The sequence below is a fragment of the Neoarius graeffei genome, chromosome 15 (genome assembly GCF_027579695.1).
Source record: "Neoarius graeffei isolate fNeoGra1 chromosome 15, fNeoGra1.pri, whole genome shotgun sequence".
NCBI classification, from domain to species: Eukaryota; Metazoa; Chordata; class Actinopteri; order Siluriformes; family Ariidae; genus Neoarius; species Neoarius graeffei.
Genome location: NC_083583.1, coordinates 19801686 through 19824963, shown reverse-complemented (window position 1 = coordinate 19824963; position 23278 = coordinate 19801686). Strand labels below are relative to the sequence as shown.

Sequence of the window (23278 nt, the reverse complement as noted above, 5' to 3'; positions counted from 1 at the left end):
TGCTAACTCATGCAATTATTCAGTTGTCCAAATGCATTCATGCAGATACAGGTCAAGAGCTTTTAATGTATGACTTTGACCGTGGCATGGATTTTGGTGTCAGATGTGCTAGTTTGAGTATTTTAGAAGCTGTTGATCTTTTGGGATTTTCACTCACAACAGTCTTTAGAGATTGCAAAGAATGGTGTGGAAAAAACAAAAAACATTCAGTTCTTGGGGCAGAAATGCTTTGTTTTTGAGAGAGTTCAGAGCAAACTGGGTTGAGCTGCTCAGAAGGTTATGGTAACTCATATAACCACTCTTTAAAGCTGTGGTGAGCAGAAAAGCATCTCAGAACGCACAACAACTCTGAGGCCGATTGGTTACAACAGTAAGCAACATATCAGGTTCCACTCCTGACAGCCAAGAAGAGGAATCTGAAGGTACAGACGACAGTCGGCACAGACTCGCCAAAATAGTTGTATCTGTATCGACACGTGATTGGCCGATTGGATAATTGCACAAATAAACCAATCAGCCATAAAATTAAAAACACTGACAGGTAAAGTGAATAACACTGATGATCGCATTACAGTGGCACCTGTCAAGAGGTGGGATATATTAGGCAGCAAGAAAGAGAACAGTCAGTTCTTGAAGTTGATGTGTTGGAAGCAGGAAAAATGGGCAAGCGTAAGGATCTGAGCGACTTTGACAAGGGCCAAATTGTGATGGCTAGATGACTGGGTCTGAGCATTGAACAAAATAGCACATCTTGTCGGGTGTTCCCGGTATGCAGTGGTTAGTACCTACCAAAAGTGGTCCAAGGAAGGACAACCGGTGAACCGGTGACAGGGTCATGGACGGCCAAGGCTCACTGATTCGCATGGGGCACAAAGGCTGGCCCATATAGTCCAATCCCACAGAAGAGCTACTCTTTTCTTTTCTTTTCTTTCTGACACCTTTCTGTTTTAGCCAGCATTAAATTTTTCAGCAGTTTGTGCTACACTGGATGGAATAACACAGACTTATTCAAATATATCTCTTTTCAAATATATGACTTGAGAAATGTGTGAGTCTGGACCTGATGACGTCTTACATACACTCTATACGATGAAAAGGAAATATAATGTTTTTGAAAAGATTTAGGGTTCATTGAGTAAATATTGGGGTGGCACGGTGGTGTAGTGGTTAGCGCTGTCGCCTCACAGCAAGAAGGTCCTGGGTTCGAGCCCCGGGGCTGGCGAGGGCCCTTCTGTGTGGAGTTTGCATGTTCTCCCCGTGTCCGCGTGGGTTTCCTCCGGGTGCTCCGGTTTCCCCCACAGTCCAAAGACATGCAGGTTAGGTTAACTGGTGACTCTAAATTGAGCGTAGGTGTGAATGTGAGTGTGAATGGTTGTCTGTCTCTATGTGTCAGCCCTGTGATGACCTGGCGACTTGTCCAGGGTGTACCCCGCCTTTCGCCCGTAGTCAGCTGGGATAGGCTCCAGCTTGCCTGCGACCCTGTAGAACAGGATAAAGCGGCTAGAGATAATGAGATGAGATGAGATGAGTAAATATTTGGAAGATTTGCTAAAGCCTTGTTGTGGCCTCCTCCTTACTGAGTAACTAAAGTATTTTTGTTGGACTGTTTCTTTCTGTTTCACTTAAAATATCCAGAATATTAAGAAACAATGGCTTAATGTGTGTTTATATATATATGACATTTTAATGTTGTGTGAAAAATCCAATAACTGCTGCTCATGCTGCATCACAGGGCAGCAGAACTCACTCAGAGGGAAGCGCAATCTTCCCTTATCCTAATACACGAGCTCACAGATGCCTACAGACATCAAATCAACGATTTACCCATATCTAGTTTAATTGTTTTAAAAATTAAAGAAAAATAAATGCTGTATTACTCAATTTTTTCAGGACCAGACAAACACACTGCATACCCAAGTGGATTTTTCCCCCCATGGATAATTCTAGACTCTAGAGCTTTTATGCCACCACTGAGTACATTCATGTGATATAAATCAGTTTGAGTGCTTGTGTGTGTTAGTGACATCATCTGTTTGATGCAGTTGGGAATGCCATTCTCCATCCGCGACATTCCACTGTCCTTGGAATTCAAGGTGAGCTTGTGGTCTCCATGGCAACAGACAGATTCCATCATCGGTCTCCAGCTGCTCCTGCTTTTTTTTCTGACAGAATAAAAAGTCATCTAGACATGGAGACTGTTCTTGAAGCCTCACAACGCTGAGGAAGGAGGGACTTGATGGAGAAAACATGAGTGTAGAGAGCAGAGATGAAAAAAAGGGAAGTCTGTCCTCTGTTGTCCTCGCCTGTCCTCTCCTCTCCGCTCTTCATTCCCTCAAGCACTGTCCTGTCCTCATTAAGCCATTGAGGAGGTCAGAGAGGTGCAGTTAGACATAAAATGCTTATTAGTGTTATGTGACACTTTTTCTTTTGAAAGATTGCTGACTGCATGTGGCTGCCACACTGATAGGAGCGATATCAATCCCTGTATCCATCTCATATATACACCCACACCACCACAAGCACGCACACGAGCGCGCGCGTGCACACACACACACACACACACACACACACAAAAGTCAGTTTTTTTTTTAAAAAGAGAAACAATTATCCAACATATTATTTCGATTCAACCCAAGACAAAACACAAGTTTTATTCATTTATTTATTTTCTCTTAGACACTCCCATTCGATGCTATGAAGGCTGCGAATGTCATAGTGACTAATATTTTAAAATCAAAGATATTTTGTTAATTTGAAGAAATCAGAAGGAGCCACGTCTTCGGACAGAGCGTTCCCTCTATAATGATAATAATACATAAGAATTTGGAGATTGTAGTGACGTTTGGATGATGTAGCATAAAATTAAGCATAGCACACAAAGTTTCCAGAGAAGCAGGACTTGCCTGTGCAGGCAAGGTCCTTTATATATATATATATATATATCACATCACATTATCTCTAGCCGCTTTATCCTTCTACAGGGTCGCAGGCAAGCTGGAGCCTATCCCAGCTGACTACGGGCGAAAGGCGGGGTACACCCTGGACAAGTCGCCAGGTCATCACAGGGCTGACACATAGACACAGACAACCATTCACACTCACATTCACACCTACGGTCAATTTAGAGTCACCAGTTAACCTAACCTGCATGTCTTTGGACTGTGGGGGAAACCGGAGCACCCGGAGGAAACCCACGCGGACACGGGGAGAACATGCAAACTCCACACAGAAAGGCCCTCGCCGGCCCCGGGGCTCGAACCCAGGACCTTCTCACTGTGAGGCGACAGCGCTAACCACTACACCACCGTGCCGCCCATATATATATATATATATATATATATATATATAAACTGTGCAAAAGTCTTAGGCACATGCAGTGAAATGCAGTAGAGCAAAGATGCCTTCAGAAATAATGAAATTAAATTTTTCTAGATTAATATCATAAAGATCAGCAACCAGTAATGAATGAAAAAAGTCAATATTTGGTATGAGACGACCCTTTGCTTTAAAAAAAAATAGTAGTCTCAGGCACAATGAGTGCAGTTTTATAAGGAAATAAGCTGTACGGTAGGTTTTACTGAGCATCTTACAGAACCAGCCACAGTTCTTCTGGAAAATTTGTCACACTCGCTTCTTAGTTTTGCACCAAAACCCAGTAGCCTTCATGATGTTTTTGTCTGAAAAGTGGTCTCTTATAGAATATGCTTCTTTCTTTACTGACATACAAACATTTTTCTGTAACATTTAATTTTGTGCTGGAAAACTAATGTTTGGAAATCTAAAGTGTTTTTGTCCTGGTTCTGTAATGTAGAAGTTGTAAAATAAAAGTCTCTAAGAAAGTTTCTACTCAACAACAATAGGGTGGCTAAGACTTTTGCACAGTACTGTGTGTGTGTGTGTATATATCTCATCTCATCTCATCTCATTATCTCTAGCCGCGTTATCCTGTTCTACAGGGTCGCAGGCAAGCTGGAGCCTATCCCAGCTGACTACGGGCGAAAGGCGGGGTACACCCTGGACAAGTCGCCAGGTCATCACAGGGCTGACACATAGACACAGACAACCATTCACACTCACATTCACACCTACGGTCAATTTAGAGTCACCAGTTAACCTAACCTGCATGTCTTTGGACTGTGGGGGAAACCGGAGCACCAGGAGGAAACCCACGCGGACACGGGGAGAACATGCAAACTCCGCACAGAAAGGCCCTCGCCGACCATGGGGCTCGAACCCGGACCTTCTTGCTGTGAGGCGACAGCGCTATGTGGTGCCATTTGTTTTTCTCTACTCACGGTATATGAGCTGATAGCCTAGTAGTAGAGTAGCCAATCAGGAACCCATGCAATGATTATAGCTGACTGTCATTTGGTATGGTTTATAGTCAGTTTAAAAAAATCCATAACAGAACAGTATAACAGTGATTTATTATTATGCTACAATTACCCATTACATGGTTTTGCTGAGGGTGGCATGGTGGTGTAGTGGTTAGCGCTGTCGCCTCATAGCAAGAAGGTCTTGGGTTCGAGCCCAGCGGCCGACAGGGGCCTTTCTGTGTGGACTTTGCATGTTCTCCCCGTGTCCATGTGGGTTTCCTCTGGGTGCTCCGGTTTCCCCCACAGTCCAAAGACATGCAGGTTAGGTTAACTGGTGACTTTAAATTGACCGTAGGTGTGAATGTGAGTGTGAATGGTTGTCTGTGTCTATGTGTCAGCCCTGTGATGACCTGGCGACTTGTCCAGGGTGTACCCCGCCTTTCGCCCGTAGTCAGTTGGGATAGGCTCCAGCTTGCCTGCGACCCTGTAGAACAGGATAAGCAGCTACAGATAATGGGTGGATGGATGTTTTTGCTGTTAAAATGTCTTACATAAGTCATATGCAAATGTGTCATTGAACAGTTTAGCGAAAATGTCTATAATATCCATGTGTTCTCCGGGTCCCAGGAGAGCATTGTGGTGTATCTATGTGGGGGAGAATGCATTAAAAAAATAGAATTTAGTTAAGATGAGATTAAATAAATAGAGAGCATGGTGGTTCATTATCTAAAGACATGCTACTAGTTGGATCGGCTAATTTAAATTGCCTCACGATGTACTCTGTGTGTGTGTGTGTGTGTTTTGCACTGTGTGTTATGCCCTGGGAGAGGTTCTGGATCCACCAAGCTACTGATCAGGATAAAATGATTCTTTATTAAAGGAAAATGCAACACTGAAATACAATAAACGTGTTTATATTGAAATGTTTGTGATATGTTTCGTGATTCTGGTGCTAATCTGTTGGCCTGTGTTGTACTTTCATAATCCCCGTGAAAAGATAACGATTTTCTGCTTCACTGACATCACAGAGAGACCTAGGAGAAAAGATTTCAAGGGATAACAGTCAGGTTTTGCTTTTTGCTCAGAAAAACAAAAGAGCTACTCTATCGACTCAGAATTACAGTTATCCAGCAACATTGCTGCTGGGACATTGTTTTAATAAGAAATTCAGTGTAGCAATTGACTTTTAAAGTCCAAATGTATAAAGTTTGGAGTTTAAATGCAATCCAGTTGCACAGAGACTTGGCTCAGCTAGTTAGTGATGTATATGATGATGAGCAGGATGCCTGATGGTGGTATTAAAGGAACAGTCCACCGTACTTACATAATGAAATATGCTCTTATCTGAATTGAGACGAGCTGCTCCGTACCTCTCCGAGGTTTGCGCGACCTCCCAGTCAGTCAGACGCAGTCAGACGCGCTGTCACTCCTGTTAGCAATGTAGCTAGGCTCAGTATGGCCAATGGTATTTTTTGGGGCTGTAGTTAGATGCGACCAAACTCTTCCACGTTTTTCCTGTTTACATAGGTCTATATGACCAGTGATATGAAGCAAGTTCAGTTACACAAATTGAAACGTAGCGATTTTCTATGCTATGGAAAGTCCGCACTATAATGACAGGCGTACTAACACCTTCTGCGTGCTTCGGCAGCGCATTGATACGGAGCTCAGATATCAATGCGCTGCCGAAGCGCGCAGAAGGTGTTAGTACGCCTGTCATTATAGTGCGGACTTTCCATAGCATAGAAAATCGCTACGTTTCAATTTTTTTAACTGAACTTGCTTCATATCACTGGTCATATAAACCTATGTAAACAGGAAAAACGCGGAAGAGTTTGGTCGCATCTAACTACAGCCCCAAAAAATACCATTGGCCATGCTGAGCCTAGCTACATTGCTAACAGGAGTGACAGCACGTCTGACTGCGTCTGACTGACTGGGAGGTCGCACAAAGCTCAGAGAGGTACGGAACAGCTCGTCTCAATTCAGATAAGAGCATATTTCATTATGGAAGTACGGTGGACTGTTCCTTTAATATCAAAGATAAAGCTTTGGAAGCTGATGTGAGTGTACAGATGAGGAGGTGAGAGAGCTGGACAAACTAAAGGACTAAAGCGTCGTTGCATTGCTCTCATTAGGTGGAGATAAAGCGAGGGCTAAATCCCACTGGTAATGTTAGAGCCCGCTGGGTAATGTGGCAACCCATTAACCAAAGTGAAAATAGACCAACACGTCAAAGGAAGAAGTATAAAAAAAAAAATCAATTCATAACAATTTCATGACTGTGTCTTGAACACCATCAATCTTCATGTGAAATATGAAGATTAATGTGTAAGTCATTCAAGCTAGATATATATATTTTTCTTTACGTGCCCTAAAAACCTCTTGTTTTGTCCATGTTACAGAGGGACGCAAAGGGTCGATGGCTTTTTGAACAGATTTGCCATCATTTGAGTCTATTAGAGAAAGACTACTTTGGCATCAGATATGTCGATCCAGAGAAACAGAGGGTAAGTTACAGTAAAAGAAATGTACAATACTACATTCATGTTTAAAGATGGATGAACATGTTTAATAGAAATGAATATATTATTTTTCTATGATTATTATTCATGATTTTAGTTTCTAGCTAGCTTTATTAAATTTTCAATTTTTTTGAGACAACAAGAGGGAAAAAAATGCTGCACAGAGACTTTTTATTTTATTATATTCTTATACTCAAACAATTGCTGTCATAGTTATAGCAGTTATGCTGATTTTCTGTGGTACACAACAAAATTGTTGAAATCTAGCTCATGGAGAAACTTGGATCAATTTCATGCTTACTGATGAATAAGTAAAAGGAGCAATGCAATAAATATGCAAGTATTATTAAATTATATAGGAACAGGAGCTTTATGCATTCATACACTCAGCATGACTAATTTATATTGAACTTTGTCATTTCAGCATTGGCTAGAGTTAAACAAGCCAATTTCCAAACAGATGAGATGTAAGTTTGACTTTTCACTGTACCATCATTTCCAAAGTTACTTCCTGATATGTACTGTGGCTTTGGAGGACTGTGAAAGACAATATGTTGGTTCTGTGATATCAATTGTTCTGCAAAACCTGATCATTTGGAAACTCTAGATATAACTCTGTTATCCGGTTTTGCTCTTTTTTCTTTTCTTTCTTTCTTTTTTTTTTTTACTCTAGCGCAACCACCATTCATTATGTGTTTACGGGTGAAGTTCTATCCCCCTGATCCTGCTGCTCTCAAAGAGGAGATCACCAGGTGCTTCAGTCCACTGTGACCTAAATCATCATCATCATCATCATCATCACCATCATCATCATCATCACCATCATCATCGTCGTCATCATCATTAAAAACTTGATCCATATCTTGCATATTTTATGTTTTTTTTCCATTATATTAAAATTATGGTACTGCTTTACATTACGTTTGCTCTACCATAGTAAGGAATAAACCACTAAGAATGGGTTATGGGAAAATATTCAGTGACAGGGTTGTATAATGCGTCCCGACACAAAGCTTTGACCATTTTTCTACAACCCCGATTCCAAAAAAGTTGGGACAAAGTACAAATTGTAAATAAAAATGGAATGCAATAATTTACAAATCTCAAAAACTGATATTGTATTCACAATAGAACATAGACAACATATCAAATGTCGAAAGTGAGACATTTTGAAATTTCATGCCAAATATTGGCTCATTTAAAATTTCATGACAGCAACACATCTCAAAAAAGTTGGGACAAGGGCAATAAGAGGCTGGAAAAGTTAAAGGTACAAAAAAGGAACAGCTGGAGGACCAAATTGCAACTCATTAGGTCAATTGGCAATAGGTCATTAACATGACTGGGTATAAAAAGAGCATCTTGGAGTGGCAGGGGCTCTCAGAAGTAAAGATGGGAAGAGGATCACCAATCCCCCTAATTCTGCGCCGACAAATAGTGGAGCAATATCAGAAAGGAGTTCGACAGTGTAAAATTGCAAAGAGTTTGAACATATCATCATCTACAGTGCATAATATCATCAAAAGATTCAGAGAATCTGGAAGAATCTCTGTGCGTAAGGGTCAAGGCCGGAAAACCATACTGGGTGCCCGTGATCTTCGGGCCCTTAGACGGCACTGCATCACATACAGGCATGCTTCTGTATTGGAAATCACAAAATGGGCTCAGGAATATTTCCAGAGAACATTATCTGTGAACACAATTCACCGTGCCATCCGCCGTTGCCAGCTAAAACTCTATAGTTCAAAGAAGAAGCCGTATCTAAACATGATCCAGAAGCGCAGATGTCTTCTCTGGACCAAGGCTCATTTAAAATGGACTGTGGCAAAGTGGAAAACTGTTCTGTGGTCAGACGAATCAAAATTTGAAGTTCTTTATGGAAATCAGGGACGCCGTGTCATTCGGACTAAAGAGGAGAAGGACGACCCAAGTTGTTATCAGCACTCAGTTCAGAAGCCTGCATCTCTGATGGTATGGGGTTGCATTAGTGCGTGTGGCATGGGCAGCTTACACATCTGGAAAGACACCATCAATGCTGAAAGGTATATCCAGGTTCTAGAGCAACATACTGTATGCTCCCATCCAGACGACGTCTCTTTCAGGGAAGACCTTGCATTTTCCAACATGACAATGCCAAACCACATACTGCATCAATTACAGCATCATGGCTGCGTAGAAGAAGGGTCCGGGTACTGAACTGGCCAGCCTGCAGTCCAGATCTTTCACCCATAGAAAACATTTGGCGCATCATAAAACAGAAGATACGACAAAAAAGACCTAAGACAGTTGAGCAACTAGAATCCTACATTAGACAAGAATGGGTCAACATTCCTATCCCTAAACTTGAGCAACTTGTCTCCTCAGTCCCCAGACGTTTACAGACTGTTGTAAAGAGAAAAGGGGATGTCTCACAGTGGTAAACATGGCCTTGTCCCAACTTTTTTGAGATTTGTTGTTGTCATGAAATTTAAAATCACCTAATTTTTCCTCTTTAAATGATACATTTTCTCAGTTTAAACATTTGATGTCATCTATGTTCTATTCTGAATAAAATATGGAATTTTGAAACTTCCACATCATTGCATTCCGTTTTTATTTACAATTTCTACTTTGTCCCAACTTTTTTGGAATCGAGGTTGTATAACAGCACATCCTGGAGCATTTTATTCCTCTTATACCACAGCAATATGCCAACAATGGTAATTTATTTTTACATTTATTAATACATTATGCATCTTCATTGATCTTTTATCCATTTATAGTTGCATGTTGTAGAACATCCACACGACAACTTAGGATCTGTTATCACTTACTGTATGTTATAGCAGCATTCAGTTGTTCCATCAGCAGCATTACTTTATTTCTTTCTCATGAAGTTAATAATACAAAGAAACACAGCTTCTCATGTTACAGAGAAAATGTAAAGCACAAAGTCCTCCGTCTCTCAGAAGGAATTTATCGATTCCTCCCATGATCAATAAATCCACCCAGAAACCTTTACAGTATCAATGATTATATGTATTTCTTTGTTTTTCAAATTATGTTTATTATTAGGCTTAGATTATGAGCAGTGTCTGCGATACAAGTCTCTGTTAATGAGTGTTTACTACAGAAACATTTACAGTGTACATATAGAACATGCGCATTCATATAAACCTGTGATTTGAATTATAGCTGAAACTACGGTCTGAATTGATATTAGAGAACAATGAGTCAGTAGCTTTCGACCAATCACTTTCGAGAACTCAGGAGCACCGTGATATACACTACCGTTCAAAAGTTTGGGGTCACTTTGAAATTTCCTTATTTTTGAAAGAAAAGCACTGTTCTTTTCAATGAAGATCACTTTAAACTAATCAGAAATCCACTCTATACATTGCTAATGTGGTAAATGACTATTCTTGCTGCAAATGTCTGATTTTTGGTGCAATATCTCCATAGGTGTATCAAAAAGTCAAAGTCCTTCCCACGCCTTACAGTACCTGGTATTCCTAGGCAGTCTCCCACTCAAGTACTAACCAGGCCCAACCTGTATGTGGCGCATCAGGCGGCGCCGATCTCCGTTTCCATAGCCCTCGGCCTCTCGCCTATTACATAGCTAGGGTTACAGTGGGGGGCAAGTCCTCTGGTAACCACGAGAGTTGAACTCCCCATGCACATCTGTATTGCAGCGTGCCTTGCCAGATGGCGGTAGGTACCATTTTTATGATGGTCTTTGGTATGACCCGACCGTGAATAGAACTCACGATCTCGAGGCGGACATGCTACCACTAGGCCACTAGTCGGTCCCATAGGTGTATAGAGGCCCATTTCCAGCAACTCTCACTCCAGTGTTCTAATGGTACAATGTGTTTGCTCATTGCCTCAGAAGGCTAATGGATGATTAGAAAACCCTTGTACAATCATGTTAGCACAGCTGAAAACAGTTGAGCTCTTTAGAGAAGCTATAAAACTGACCTTCCTTTGAGCAGATTGAGTTTCTGGAGCATCACATTTGTGGGGTTGATTAAATGCTCAAAATGGCCAGAAAAATGTCTTGACTATATTTTCTATTCATTTTACAACTTATGGTGGTAAATAAAAGTGTGACTTTTCATGGAAAACACAAAATTGTCTGGGTGACCCCAAACTTTTGAACTGTAGTGTAATTAACATTAGTATCAATACAGAGGTGATTACTGGAAATCACGTGCACTGATTGGTCGAGAGATTCGGACTGTTTCTCGATAATCACCTCGAGCGACTCGGCAAAACGGCGGCCAATCGCTTTGTCACCGTAAGTGAGGAAGAATTACAAATGATGAAAGAAAATGCTGTTCCTAAAAGCACTAAAGATGCTGCGAAGTTTGGTCTAAAACTATTTAAAGGTAAGGTGGAATTGTGATTTATTTTATTTATTTCAAAACAAAGTATTTTATGTGACTCGGCATAGATAAGTGACACAAGTCTGCGCACATTACAATTTATGTGCTGCTTTTGAAGACTGAAATAAATAATTTTAAAAAATATATGATTTAAAAAAAAAATCACCTGTGTATTTATACTCAAACAATTATCCACCTCAAGCTTCGGCGAATAATTGTTAATTAGAAAACCATGAACATTAGCGTTAATAAAATATAAGTAATGTTTGAACACGTACAAATTGATGTATGTTTAAATGTTTAGTAATACAGTTGCATTAACAGTTTATTAACAGGGGGAAGCCATGGCCTAATGGTTAGAGAAGCAGCTTTGGGGACCAAAAGGTCATCGGTTTGATTCCCTAGAGTAGCAGGAATAGCTGAGCAAGGCACCTAATCCCCTACTGCTCCCCAGGCTGCTCTGGGTGTGTTGTATGTTGCTCTGGATAAGAGTGTCTGCTAAATGCCTGCAATGTCATGTAATATTAAATTTGACTAAAAATCACATAAATGAGCAAAAATTCAATGACAGTATGGTGATAATTTACTGAACTCCAGGTGTAATTATTAGGATTTCGGCAGTTTACTTGTTGATGGTGTAAATATTGGTTACTGCAGGTGTTGATTACATTACGTCACATTACATTAATGGTGTTTAGCAGACACTTTTATCCAGAGTGACTTACAACACACCCAGAGCAGCCTGGGGAGCAGTTTGGGATTAGGTGCCTTGCTCAAGGGCACTTCAGCCATTCATGCTGGTCCAGGGAATCGAACCAGGTCCCACAGCTGCTTCTCTAACCATTAAGCCATGGTCCCAAAGCTGGTTTTCTAGCCATTAAGCCCTGATTGTCTGTCTATCTATTTATTTATTTATTAATTAAGTCAATTAATATAGTCTCACACTGTATTAATGTTGAACTTTCTGGTTTGTTCATGTTAATTAGTGTTAAATAATGTCAGTTAAAGAAACATTAATGTAACCCTAATGTACATCATAACAAAATCTCAGCTGAATGTAACATTTCTAGTATAACTGGGACCAAAAATACAATATGTGCATTAAACTGATCTAACAATGTTTTTATTGATGTTGTTTTCAGATATTTGGTCTTTTTGCAGATTAAGAGAGATTTGTACCATGGCCGACTGCTATGCAAGAGCTCTGATGCTGCCCTGCTGGCTGCTTATATTCTACAAGGTAAAAACATCTAGGGACAGGTTTTGAAGTTTGCTGTAATGCCTGGGACGTGATGCTGGTACAGAAATACATTTCATATCAAACTTCAGTAGGAAAGAATAATTCCACTGAGTGTTTGTGGCCCATTTTATAATTGCGGGTACATTTCAAGTGTTGAAAGAAAACAAAAAATTAGTCGTCGACAACTCTGTTTATTGTTAAACTGGGCAATCCATCAACAGAACTGATGATAACAGAGTTGACGTGTCCTCCCCCCATTTTGTGTCTTATTGTATCTCCACATTCTAATCTCAAACTAGCTACCGCATGGCATGTATAAGAACAGAGTTTTATGGATTTTAATCATGTCATACGTGTTATTAAAAGGCTTTGCGGATTGTATGCGGTTTTATAACAGAGTTAACAGAGTTGACAAGAACACTGGTACAGATAAATAAAAAAAAATTATGACTGAAATTTCACAAAATACAGAAAATAGACTTTCTATGCAATTGATTTTATGACAGTTAATAGATTAAGCCCCAAAAAACAGATTGTTAGACTGAATCACTTCATGTTTATTCGAGTTGAATGGATGAATCAGGAGTCGAAGGCAGTCAATAATGTGGGGGGAGGGGTGGGAGTCATTGAGTTAATGTTTTATGGATAAATTGTGTCTAAAATGTACATCAAGCATCGTTATTAGTGAAAGTTTGTCATAATTTGCATTATTGTTCAAAACTGATTCAATAAAGATTTATTTTGTGGAAAAGAACAAAAGGTTTATCTCGGAGACGCAAAATGTACCTTGAATTTTAGAATGACCCATGTGTTTAAAGGTATTCATTTGGTATTGTGGTCTCTTGGGATGAAAAGAAAGTAATAGTTTGACTTTGAATTTGACTTTAGGTTTATTCCACACTCACATGGTTTAACAAAACTGAGTTTTGTGAATTAATTAATCAATTAATTTAAAAAAAAATCCCAGAAAGATACTATTTATCTCTATTTAAAATGGTTTAAAATTCTTATTTGGAATCTCTCAGTCCTGATTTTGATTTTGGACAATAGTAATCTATTACACTTCCTAGTTTATCAGAATTATATGAAGTGGAGGCAGCCAATACTGTGTCATACAATGTATTTATAGGAGATTTTTCTCAATCTTTTCTTGCTCATCTAGCTGAAACTGGAGACTACACTCCAGAGAAGCATCCAGAAGGCTACAGCTCCAAATTCCAGTTCTTCCCCAAGCACTCTGAACGCCTTGAACGCCGCATTGCTGAGATTCACAAAACCGAGCTAATGTAAGAACATAATTATGGTTATAATTAAGCTCTATATTTGTCTCTCGATAAGCCCTGTTCATTAATAGAATGGTGTTCATAAAATAAAAGACTACAGATGGATCTCAGGAGACTCGTGTCTGACTGAGGCAGAGCTCTGAGGATCTTCTCAGGATTTTTTTTTAAAGCCACTTGAAATGTATTTCTTTTATTTATGTGCTATATTTGATATGTGTGTGACCATTTATATATCACTCTTGCATTTTAACAGAGGCCAGACTCCTGAGACCGCCGAGCTGAATTTCTTAAGGAAGGCTCAGACTTTGGATATGTATGGAGTTGATCCACACCCTTGTAAGGTCAATATCATATATATTTTATACTACATTTTTAATAGCATACTCTGAGGTCCATCTTCGGAGTAACCAATCGCAGTTTGAAACACATACCAACATAGTAACCCTTACTTACTTACTTACTTACTTACTTACTTACTTACTTACTTATTTATTTATTACGCAGGATGTGTCAGGAAATGCTGCATTTTTGGGTTTCACCCCATCTGGCTTTGTGGTGCTTCAAGGAAACCGTCGAGTTCATTTCCTCAAATGGTCAGTTGGAGAAATCTGTCGTATTGCATTTACATTATCGGTGTGTGTGTGTCACTGTAGATAACTGTCCACTGTTCATCAACAGGAATGAGGTCACCAAAATGAAGTTCGAGGGGAAAACGTTCCACATTTATGCAAACCAACAGGAAGTAAGCATATATAAGAATGATAACATGATAAAGAAACCTTATGATAAGACTTTCCATAAATGTCATACTCAGTTAAATTTTTTCTATGGCAAGGATGACCAGCTACAGTCCTGCAGGGACAGAATCCAGCACAAGTTAATGATCTCGCTGCTCAAAAACACCTAACTCAGCTTAATTACCAGGTTTCGACGTTATTGGAATGTGCAAATCACCAAATGATGCCTGTCCTCCAGGACTGAAGTATTCATGGAACTCTTTTTTTTCTGGATTCATAATATTTCCCATATAACAGGCCTGTCTAATCTAATCTAATCTAATCTAATCTAATCTAATCTAATCTAATCTAATCTAATCTAATCCTAATCTAATCTAATCTAATCTAATCTAATCTAATCTAATCTAATCTAATCTAATCTAATCTAATCTAATCCACAAAGGGCTGGTGTGGCTGGAGGTGCTAATGTCAGCCAAGTACAGAGTCTTGCAAAAGTATTTATCCCCCTTGGTGTTTGCCCTGTTTTGTTGCATTAAAAGCTGGAATTAAATGGATTGTTGGGGGGGTTAGCACCATTTGATTTACACAACATGCCTACCACTTTAAAGGTGCAAATTGTTGTTTTATTGCGACACAAACAATAATTAAGATGAAAAAACAGAAATCTGGAGTGTGCATACGTATTCACCCCCTTTCGTATGAAACCCCTAAATAAGAGCTGCTCCAACCAATTCACTTCATAAGTCACATAATTAGTTGATTAAGATCCAGCTGTGTGCAATCAAAGTGTCACATGATCTGTCACATGATGTCTGTATAAATCAACCTGTTCTGGAAGGACCCTGACTCTGCAAGCAAGCAACATGAAAACCAAGGCGCACTCCAAACAGGTCAGAGACAAAGGGTTGGGTTATAAAAAAATATCCCAAACTTTGGGATATCCCACAAAAATATCCCACAGAGCATCATTAAATCCATTATAGCAAAATGGAAAGAATATCTCACCACTACAAACCTGACAAGAGAAGGCTGCTCACCAAAACTCACAGACCGAGCAAGGACGGCATTAATCAGAGATGCAACAAAGACACCAAAGATAACACTGAAGGAGCTGCAAAGATCCACAGCGGAGATGGGAGTATCTGTCCATAGGACCGCTTTAAGCCGTATACTCCACAGAGCAGGGCTTTATGGAAGAGTGGCCAGAAAAAAAGTCATTGCTTCAGAAAACATGTTTGGAGTTTGCCCAACAGCATGTGCCAGACTCCCCAAACACATGGAAGAAGATTCTCTGGTCAAATGAGACTAAAATTGATCTTTTTGGCCATCATGGGAAATGCCATGTGTGGTGCAAACCCAACACCCTGAGAACACCATTCCTACAGTGAAGCCTGATGGTGGCAGCATCATGCTGTGGGGATGTTTTTCATCTGCAAGGACAGGAAAGCTGGTCAGGACTGAAGGCAAGATGAGTTGGCCAGAGGTTTGAGACTGGGATGAAAGTTCACGTTCCAGCAGGACAATGACCCTAAACATACTGCTAAAGCTACACTGGCATGGTTTAAAGGTAAACATTTAAATGTCTTGGAATGGCCTAGTCAAAGCCCAGACCTCAATCCAATTGAGAATCTGTGGCATAACATGAAGACTGCTGTACACCAACGCAACCCATCTAACTTGAAGGAGTTGGAGCAGTTTTGCCTTGAGGAATGGGCAACAATCCCAGTGGCTAGATGTGTTGTTAATAGAGACATGCCCCAAGAGACTTGCAGGATACAAATAATACAGTAGTTAACTAAAGACCAAGCTCAGTGGTTCAATCTAGTGTGATTGCTGTTTGATTGGAATGAAAACCTTCACACACTGGCTGGATACAATCAGATGCCGCTGCTTTATAATTTAACTGTCAGACACACATATAGACATGCACCAAGCCCACTTCTTCTATTTTCAATCGGGTAATGGCAGCCAGTACTGAAATACTGACATCCTCCTGTTAACTGAACCAAATGTCAAATTTTTTTGATGTAATACATGAGAGATATGATGGCTGAAAGCTTAAAAAAAGATATTTCCTATGTTTAGTGAACACTTAGTGTGTCGGTTAACATCACATGCATTAATTTTAGAGAATCAGAAATGTCTCAAATCTGCTACAATATCCATCCAGCTTTTCTGTCCAAAATTGGAACGGTGTATCCCTATTCACGTCTTGATCTGTCTCCTCTTTCCTTCACTCAGGATCATAATATCATCCTGACCTACTTTGCACCAACGCCTGAAGCCTGTAAGCACCTGTGGAAGTGCGGAGTAGAGAACCAGGCTTTCTACCAGTAAGTCACCGCTGAGCATGATCATCTTTCCAAAGACCCAAATTAAGGCTATTATTTAATAAATACATAAATACTAAATAATAAAAATAAGGCTAACACACAGCACTGTGCAAAAGTATTAGACACCCTATATTTTTATTACAGATTTTTTATAGATGTTTATTAATTCTGCACCACTGAGTAGTAGCGGAGCTCCCCACTTAAGACAATACGGTAATGCATCGACCTGATTTTTGATGGCTTGACCGTAAGATGTCTGTATGTACTTACATACAAACAAGGAACATGTACCACCTCAGGGAACCCAACCATAAGTGCAAGGCAACGTATCTCATACACTTGACCACCGGTCAACAAAATTTGCATCTTTATTTACATAAGAGAGATGGGTTTTTATCCAGTGCTTATTTTTAATTTACTTTTTAAAAAATAACGTAGGATTATTTACTAACACATTTCACGGAAAATATTCACGACAGTTTCATATAAAACTAGTTAAAACAGTTTTATTAGTCCACTAACTTCTTGGACAATTGACAGTTTCTGTCTTGTAAGGGCGGTAGATGAATGCAATTGCAGGAAGAGTTTTATTGAAAACATGCTAGCAAACAGATCCAAAACAAAGATAAAGGTAGAGTCGAATAACAGCCAGTGGTTGAGTGAGGCACAGACAGGATATCAGAGGTAATACAATACTCACAGCTCAAAAACACAAACAGTCAAAACCAGAAAAGCGATACAAAATACAAGGCTTTCGCAAAGTCTGTGTGTTACTTAGAGTCCTTATATGTATGTGCTGTGATTGCGCTCTGATCAGGAACAGGTGCATGGTAGTTAGTCCTAATGGCACACGTACGCCTTGCAGTCTGCAGCTGCGCTCCGAGCGCCAACGTAAGTGGATGTGACAGATGTAACCAGGCAACTGTTTGACATATCAAGTTTGATAATGGATTGGAACTATATAGTAATGATGTAAAATGAAAGCGTTGGTTCACTGCTGTCCATCAGGCACCCAGCAGAGTCACACCATAATAAATGTCGTGGTGTTGTTTCTGGTGCATGGCATGCGGTTTCAAAGAAAGGAATAAATGTATATTCATAACTGTGAAGCGTATCTCATTATTAGCACATCTGGCTGACAGCTGATGAGCTTATTCCATCATGTGTTGTCCGGCGTCTGTCATCCGTCTGGCGTTATCCACATTTCACGAGAATCGCTTCTTCTCTCTCAATTCTTCACCGATTTTTATTATTTTTGGCAGGAAGGTAGGTCTGCCTGGGGCGCATATAGCATCTACCTAAATTTGCATAATTGCAATTAATAATGAAGATATGGAGTAAATAAGCCCTAACGAGCAATTTCCACACAAATTGCTTCTTCTCTCTCAATTCTTCACCGATTTTGATTCTTTCTGGCATGAAGGTAGGGGTACCTAGGGTGCATATAACTTCAACCTAGATTTGCTTAATTATAATTATTAATGAAGTTATGCACAAGCTAATCCTTAATGAGCAGTTCAAAAATTACTTCTTCTCGGTCAATTCCTCACTGTTTTGGATTCTTTCTGGCAAATAAGTAGCTTTTTCTAGGGTGTATATAGCTTCTATAGATAGCTTGTATATAGTATATATAGCTTGCAACATTTATTGCACAAGGTGGCCCACTTTAGATCGTTCCTTCTGGACTAGACAGGGCCGGAGTGAGCTACGCCATCATTAACGGTCTTGTTGGTATCACTGACACAAGACAATGCAGCAATTTATTAATGTGAAATACAATACACTACACAATTTGATGGTTCATATGCTATAATATTTTTATTATAGCCAGGTTGATTTTGTGCCCTTGCAAATATTTTGCTCATACACTCATCAGGAGCTCTGCTTTTAGGCAGTGTCTAATATATATATATCTCATCTCATTATCTCTAGCCGCTTTATCCTGTTCTACAGGGTTGCAGGCAAGCTGGAGCCTATCCCAGCTGACTACGGGCGAAAGGCGGGGTACACCCTGGACAAGTCGCCAGGTCATCACAGGGCTGACACATAGACACAGACAACCATTCACACTCACATTCACACCTACGGTCAATTTAGAGTCACCAGTTAACCTAACCTGCATGTCTTTGGACTGTGGGGGAAACCGGAGCACCCGGAGGAAACCCACGCGGACACGGGGAGAACATGCACACTCCGTACAGAAAGGCCCTCGTTGGCCACGGGGCTCGAACCTGGACCTTCTTGCTGTGAGGCGACAGCGCTATATATATATATATATATATATATATATATATATATATCATCTCATCTCATTATCTCTAGCCGCTTTATCCTTCTACAGGGTCGCAGGCAAGCTGGAGCCTATCCCAACTGACTATGGGCGAAAGGCGGGGTACACCCTGGACAAGTCGCCAGGTCATCACAGGGCTGACACATAGACACAGACAACCATTCACACTCACATTCACACCTACGGTCAATTTAGAGTCACCAGTTAACCTAACCTGCATGTCTTTGGACTGTGGGGGAAACCGGAGCACCCGGAGGAAACCCACGCGGACACGGGGAGAACATGCAAACTCCGTACAGAAAGGCCCTCGTTGGCCACGGGGCTCGAACCCGGACCTTCTTGCTGTGAGGCGACAGCGCTATATATATATATATATATATATATATATATATATATATATATATATATATGTATATATAATTTTCATACATACCTTTTCCAACTAAAGATGAAATGTCACAGAAAAATGTATGTTGGTAAAAAATGAAGACTGATGAGTTTTGCATGCAAAAAAGAAGCATGTCTCCAAGAGAACTGTGGCTGGTTCTCCATGATGCTCAGTAAAATGTACCCGACAATTTCCTTATAAAACTACACAAACTGGACCTGAGACTTCTCATTTTTTAAAGCAAAGGGTCACAGCAAATACTGACTTTGTTTAGTTTATTACTGTTTATTGCTCTTTATATTTTTTTTAATGTAGAAGTATTTCATTTCATTATTTTTGAAGGCATCTTTGCTTTACAGCATTTCTTTGCATATGCCTAAGACTTTGCACAGTACTGGAAATACTGTTTCTCTACATTCTATATATCTGAGGTATGAATAAATGTATAGAATACAATTTAGTTTCATTTTTATAATGCTTTTTACAATGCAAAAACAACTTTTGCAGTCAGTCTATGCCTTAAGACTCAATGAGCAAACCAAGATTGGTGGCAGTGAGGAAAAGCTCATTAAGAAGGAGAAAAAACTTTAGAAAGAATAGCACAGAATGTTTTGCAAATGATCGTAGTTCAACAGTTGTCGATCAATCAATCAATCAATCAATCAATCAATGAAAAAGTATTAGGTGCTTGTAGTCCCCACTAGGAAGACTGATGCAGAACACTAGTGTGGTTTTGTGAGCCCCAGATAACCACCAGGGATGGTAAGAATCACCGGGATACTTTCCCATGCACATGTATGAGAAGATCTTTTACCAAAGTCACGTGGGGTTGAGGTCAGGTCTCTGTGTAGGCTTTTCTTTTTCTCCCACATCAACCTTGGCTTTATGGACCTTGCTTTGTGCACAAGGGCATTGTCATGATGAACCAGATCCTTTAGATCCTTTAGAAGAAGCATTTATTTGTTACATATAAATTACAGTAGAGAGAAATTCTTTTTCCAGCTTGTTAGGACGTTGCAGGGATGAGAATGAAAAATATTAAAAAAGTCTGAAAAAAGCCGGGGTTTGGGGGCCGCAGGCACCCAGCGGGGCCCAGGGGCAGAGCCCCGGTGGGGGCCCAGGGGGCAGGAGCTAATGATTTTTGGCTATTTTTTTTTTTTTACCCCAAAACCATTAATTTTATCAGCAAAAAGTTGCAATTTATTTGGAAATAAATTCCCCTTCTTGGTGGACTACCAGGTGAAAATGATTAATATGGTACAAGAGACTTGTTTTTAATCAATTCACATTTGATGATTTCAAAAAAATCAATGCACCTTTTAATATAAACGAGCTCTACAGTATTATATTTCTGCATTTTTGCTATTCATGTCTTTGAATACTCTAATCCTTTAAAATGAAGTGCAAACCAGAAAAAAGTTCTATCATGTAATTCTCTTAAGCTTTCTTCTGATGTTATCATGGTAGCAGGAGGTGTTGCATATTAAGCAGGCAACGTTCAACATCACTTATCACTTCCCTTTCAACTGTTGTGTGTACTAACTAGGTTTTATCTGGACAGGATGTTGTATAATGTAATACAGATACCATATGCTCAATTTGAAGATCAAGATGGTGATTTTGAATTAAAGAACAGGCATGTACAATGGGCATTACATATTGAAAAATTTTTTTAAATCAAAAACTATAAGTTCATCTCGGCCTAAAAAATTTGGGCAGACGCTCCCACGCGGCACATGCCAGCAATTCCCCCCGTCCCCCTGTGAAATGAGCAATAAGTAGGAGAGTTATACATGGTATCATACCTAAAATTTTTTATCAGAAATATAGATATGATACTATGATTCTCCCCAACATGCTACATTAGATAAGCTAACCCCATTTATAAAAGATACACACTTGTATTTGATATTGATTTATTTTTATATATCAAGGCATTGATTCGTAGGATATACATTATAAATATAATGAATCATTGAACAGGCAAAATAATTTTCAACCTACCTTTGTGTTTTTTGGTGTATACAGTTAGGTCCATATATATTTGGACACTGACACAAATTTTGTTTTTTTACCTGTTTACTGAAACATATTCAAGTTATAGTTATATAATGGACATGGACATAAAGTCCAGACTTTCAGCTTTCATTTGAGGGTATCCACATTAAAATTGGATGAAGGGTTCAGGAGTTTCAGCTCCTTAACATGTGCCACCCTGTTTTTAAAGGGACTAAAAGTAATTGGACAATTGACTCAAAGGCTATTTCATGGGCAGGTGTGGGCAATTCCTTCGTTATGTCATTCTCAATTAAGCAGATAAAAGGCCTGGAGTTGATTTGAGGTGTGGTGCTTGCATTTGGAAGATTTTGCTGTGAAGAAAACATGCGGTCAAAGGAGCTCTCCATGCAGGTGAAACAAGCCATCCTTAAGCTGCGAAAACAGAAAAAACCCATCAGAGAAATTGCTACAATATTAGGAGTGGCAAAATCTACAGTTTGGTACATCCTGAGAAAGCACTGGTGAACTCATCAATCCAAAAAGACCTGGACGCCCACAGAAGACAACAGTAGTGGATGATCGCAGAATAATTTCCATGGTGAAGAGAAACCCCTTCACAACAGCCAACCAAGTGAACAACACTCTCCAGGTGGTAGGCATATCAATATCCAAATCTACCATAAAGAGAAGACTGCATGAAAGTAAATACAGAGGATTCACTGCATGGTGCAAGCCACTCATAAGCCTCAAGAATAAAAAGGCTAGATTGGACTTTGCTAAAAAACATCTAAAAAAGCCAGCACAGTTCTGGAAGAGCATTCTTTGGACAGATGAAACCAAGATCAACCTCTACCAGAATGATGGAAAGAAAAAACCAGAGGTGGAAAGTAACGAATTACATTACTCACGTTACTGTACTTGAGTAGCTTTTTTGTGTACTTATACTTTTTCAAGTAATTTTTAAAGAGTGTACTTTTACTTTTACTTAAGTATGTTTTCTTTTAAGTAGTGTACTTCGGTACATTTTACATCACAACCGTTACTGAGTAAAAAAATAAAATAAGTAAAAAATAAAAAAAGGCTAAAACGGAGAAGGGGAAATGCGTTCTGGAAATGAATCACGGGAAGGACAGTTGTCGCGCGCGCGATTCTCACACAGACGATGGCGGACATGCACCAGCGCTTTAAGGGGGGGCTCACGCCCCTGGGCCACAGCCAATCAGGGGCCTTGTAATATTAATAAAATAATAAACTGTCGGAATCGTGGGCCTACATTAATGTACGGATAGAAATAAGGTTAGAAATAAATGAGCGCACAGTAGCCTGCTGTAAGAGACATGGTGGATGTGGTTCGCGAAACGAACACCCACAACTGTACCAGAATAAAATGGAACAAAATGTAACGTCACGCACGAAAGCGCGCCAAAGACTGCAGACTACAGAGACACAAATTTAGAGGCTTTGAAAGATGAAGCGTTCACATGTTAGCGGGGCGCATAAAAGGAAAAAAAAGAGAGAGATGCAGGTAATGATAGAATCGTTGCCTAAAGTCACAGACTTTTTTAAGGTAAGGATCACCAATCTGTTCAGAATATCAGCTACTTATCAGTTATCAGCCTACCAGCAGCTAGGCTATGTGCAGCTAGGCTAGATATGCTATGATCTGTCCAACAGTAAAATAAATCAGTTGTGATTTGAATACGTGTCGTGTGATTTGAGTTATAATCCTGTTAGTATAATAGCATATTTCGATGGGGATAATGAAATGTCTAAAACGGCATCTACTGAAGAAATTGATGAAAAG

General features: G+C 39.7%; 1 protein-coding gene across 1 annotated transcript in view; it reads left to right on the top strand.

Moving 5' to 3' along the window:
* Nucleotides 1-23278, top strand: part of frmd5b (FERM domain containing 5b) — a 57426-nt gene that overhangs the window by 4834 nt on the left and 29314 nt on the right. The window contains exons 2-10 of the mRNA XM_060940442.1: nt 6722-6826; nt 7266-7308; nt 7515-7593; nt 12348-12445; nt 13608-13731; nt 13982-14069; nt 14233-14321; nt 14407-14470; nt 16707-16798. Of these exons, the coding sequence (XP_060796425.1) occupies nt 6722-6826; nt 7266-7308; nt 7515-7593; nt 12348-12445; nt 13608-13731; nt 13982-14069; nt 14233-14321; nt 14407-14470; nt 16707-16798 (782 nt within the window). The remainder of the gene's footprint in view (nt 1-6721; nt 6827-7265; nt 7309-7514; nt 7594-12347; nt 12446-13607; nt 13732-13981; nt 14070-14232; nt 14322-14406; nt 14471-16706; nt 16799-23278) is intronic.